Source organism: Euprymna scolopes, chromosome 17 (assembly GCF_053919585.1).
Source record: "Euprymna scolopes isolate OS-2025 chromosome 17, ASM5391958v1, whole genome shotgun sequence".
Classification (NCBI taxonomy): Eukaryota; Metazoa; Mollusca; class Cephalopoda; order Sepiida; family Sepiolidae; genus Euprymna; species Euprymna scolopes.
Window position 1 is genome coordinate 87659379 of NC_136498.1, and position 2140 is coordinate 87661518.

Consider the following 2140-nt stretch of genomic DNA (forward strand, 5'->3'; position numbering starts at 1 on the left):
GTGATATCAGCATTAACAAACTGCGCCCATATGTTCCAGCATCCTTAAGGAAAGATATATTCAACGTAGTACACGGATTATCACACCCAGGGCTCAATGCGTCGATACGTTTAATGACAGACAGGTATGTCTGGCCGAGGATGAAAGCAGACGTGCGAGAATGGATGAAGAAGTGTGTGCAGTGTCAAAAGGCCGAGGTCGGTCGACATACACGTGCGCCACTAGGTACATTTCCAGTACCTGATGAGAGGTTCAAGCACATACACCTCGACATCACAGGTTCATTTCCGACATGTGAAGGCCAATGCTATCTATGTCGACAGATTTTCAAGGTGGTTTGAAGCCTTACCAATGCCGGATATGACATCATACACAACAGCAAGAACTTTCCTCGCTGGATGGGTAGCAAGATTCGGTGTCCCAGAAAATGTGACAACTGACAGGGGTAGACAGTTCGAGTCCGAACCGTTTCATAAACTATCAGGACTTTTGGGCACCAGAAGTATACACACTACAGCATACCATCCACAAGCAAATGGTGCAGTCGAACGTCTACATCGCAGCCTAAAGGCCTCTTTACGCGCAGTGCTTACTAGCAATACAAAGTGGTTAGAACACCTTCCTCTAATTTTGCTGGGTTTGCGCACAGCAGTAAAGAAGGATATGAATTTCTCAGCAGCAGAAGCGCTGTATGATACAACACTACGCCTGCCAGCACAATACTTTTGTGATACAGCAAATAGAGTTTGGGACCCCACATCATTCGTTGATAGACTGACAAGAACCATGGCCAAAATGGCATATTCTCCATCAGGAATAAAGAAGTGCGCTAACACATATGTGCCTAAGGCACTAGAGACATGCACACATGTGTTTGTTCGCGATACAGCTAGGTCGCATACCTTGCAACCACCGTACCGTGGATCTTTTAAAGTCAACAAGAAAAACAACAAGTACTTCAGTGTCCTCATTAAGGACGAAGAACAAAATATTTCAATTGACAGGTTGAAACCTGCAACACTCGAGGATGCATATTTAGAAGCAGATCCCTCACAAATGATGCCAGTCGAAGTGACATTGGGAAAACGCCCTTATAAAAAAACATGTTCGGGCAGACAGGTAAAATGGCCATTTAAGAGACTTTGTCTCTACATAAAAAAACTCCTCTCACAACATTCAATCAAAGGTACTCCGTATTTTTTTTGGGGGGGGAGTGATGTAGGGAACTAAAAATTAGAGGACACAGAGGAGGAGTAATCTGCCCCTTAGATATTCCTTGTGTTTTTTAAATTGGTCAGGGGCAGACGTGTTGATTTTCCCTCTCAGGGAGAGGAGAACCTTTTTCCACCACGAGGTGAGCTCTAAGGACTTATTCCACCAGCCGGTGAGTCTTATTGAACTGTTTCCATTTAACTATGTTGTGTTGTTCTTTAAATGTTTGTCAGTGTACAATAAATGTGTAAATGCAATTGGGCTATTGTGTTTTATTTGTGTTTTTCTGCTTAGTTTAAACTAACAGTATACTTAAGCGAAAATTCTGAATTCATATACAGGCGTAACAATTGCAAAGCCCATTCTCTCACATACACAACTGACACATCACTTCAACCAAGAAAACCGCCAGATAAGGCTGCACAACAAAAGAGAAAACCAAAATGTAAAATACAAGCATCGCAGTAAACACAACTTAGACAGCATATTAATGCAAATAAGTATTACACAAAACATTGCAACAATTCAACACCAACTAGGTTACATTCACAACTTTTTCAGCTTTAAATCAATATAACACATGCATACATACACCAAACAGACGATTTCCTACAATGCATCAAGACACAATAAACAAACGCAATTAAAAAAGCAACATGCAAGCCAATTTTAAATTTGCCCTTTTGTCTTCAACTCCGTCCGCACCACCATTATAAAAACGTTAATCTTCTCAACAAAAAGGAGGGGAGGCTAATGTGTGCCACGCTATCCGCTTGTTCTATCAACAACAAGTAGGCGCCGCTGTGCGCTGCTGTCGCCACCAACTACTGTGAACTGCGTTGTGAACACCGTTATATCAACAACAAGCAGCCGTCGCCACCGTCACCAACATCCTGACACGCCAGCAGTCTCTTTTCACGACCATTTA

The 2140-nt window shown here is 42.4% G+C and overlaps 1 protein-coding gene across 1 annotated transcript; it reads left to right on the plus strand.

Annotated features, from left to right (window-relative positions):
• Nucleotides 1–243: 243 nt before the first annotated feature.
• LOC145297031 (uncharacterized) lies at nt 244–1230 on the plus strand. Its single transcript, XM_080143255.1, has one exon. It carries the CDS (start codon nt 244–246, stop codon nt 1228–1230), a length of 987 nt encoding a protein of 328 aa, XP_079999381.1.
• The last annotated feature ends 910 nt before the right edge of the window (nt 1231–2140 follow it).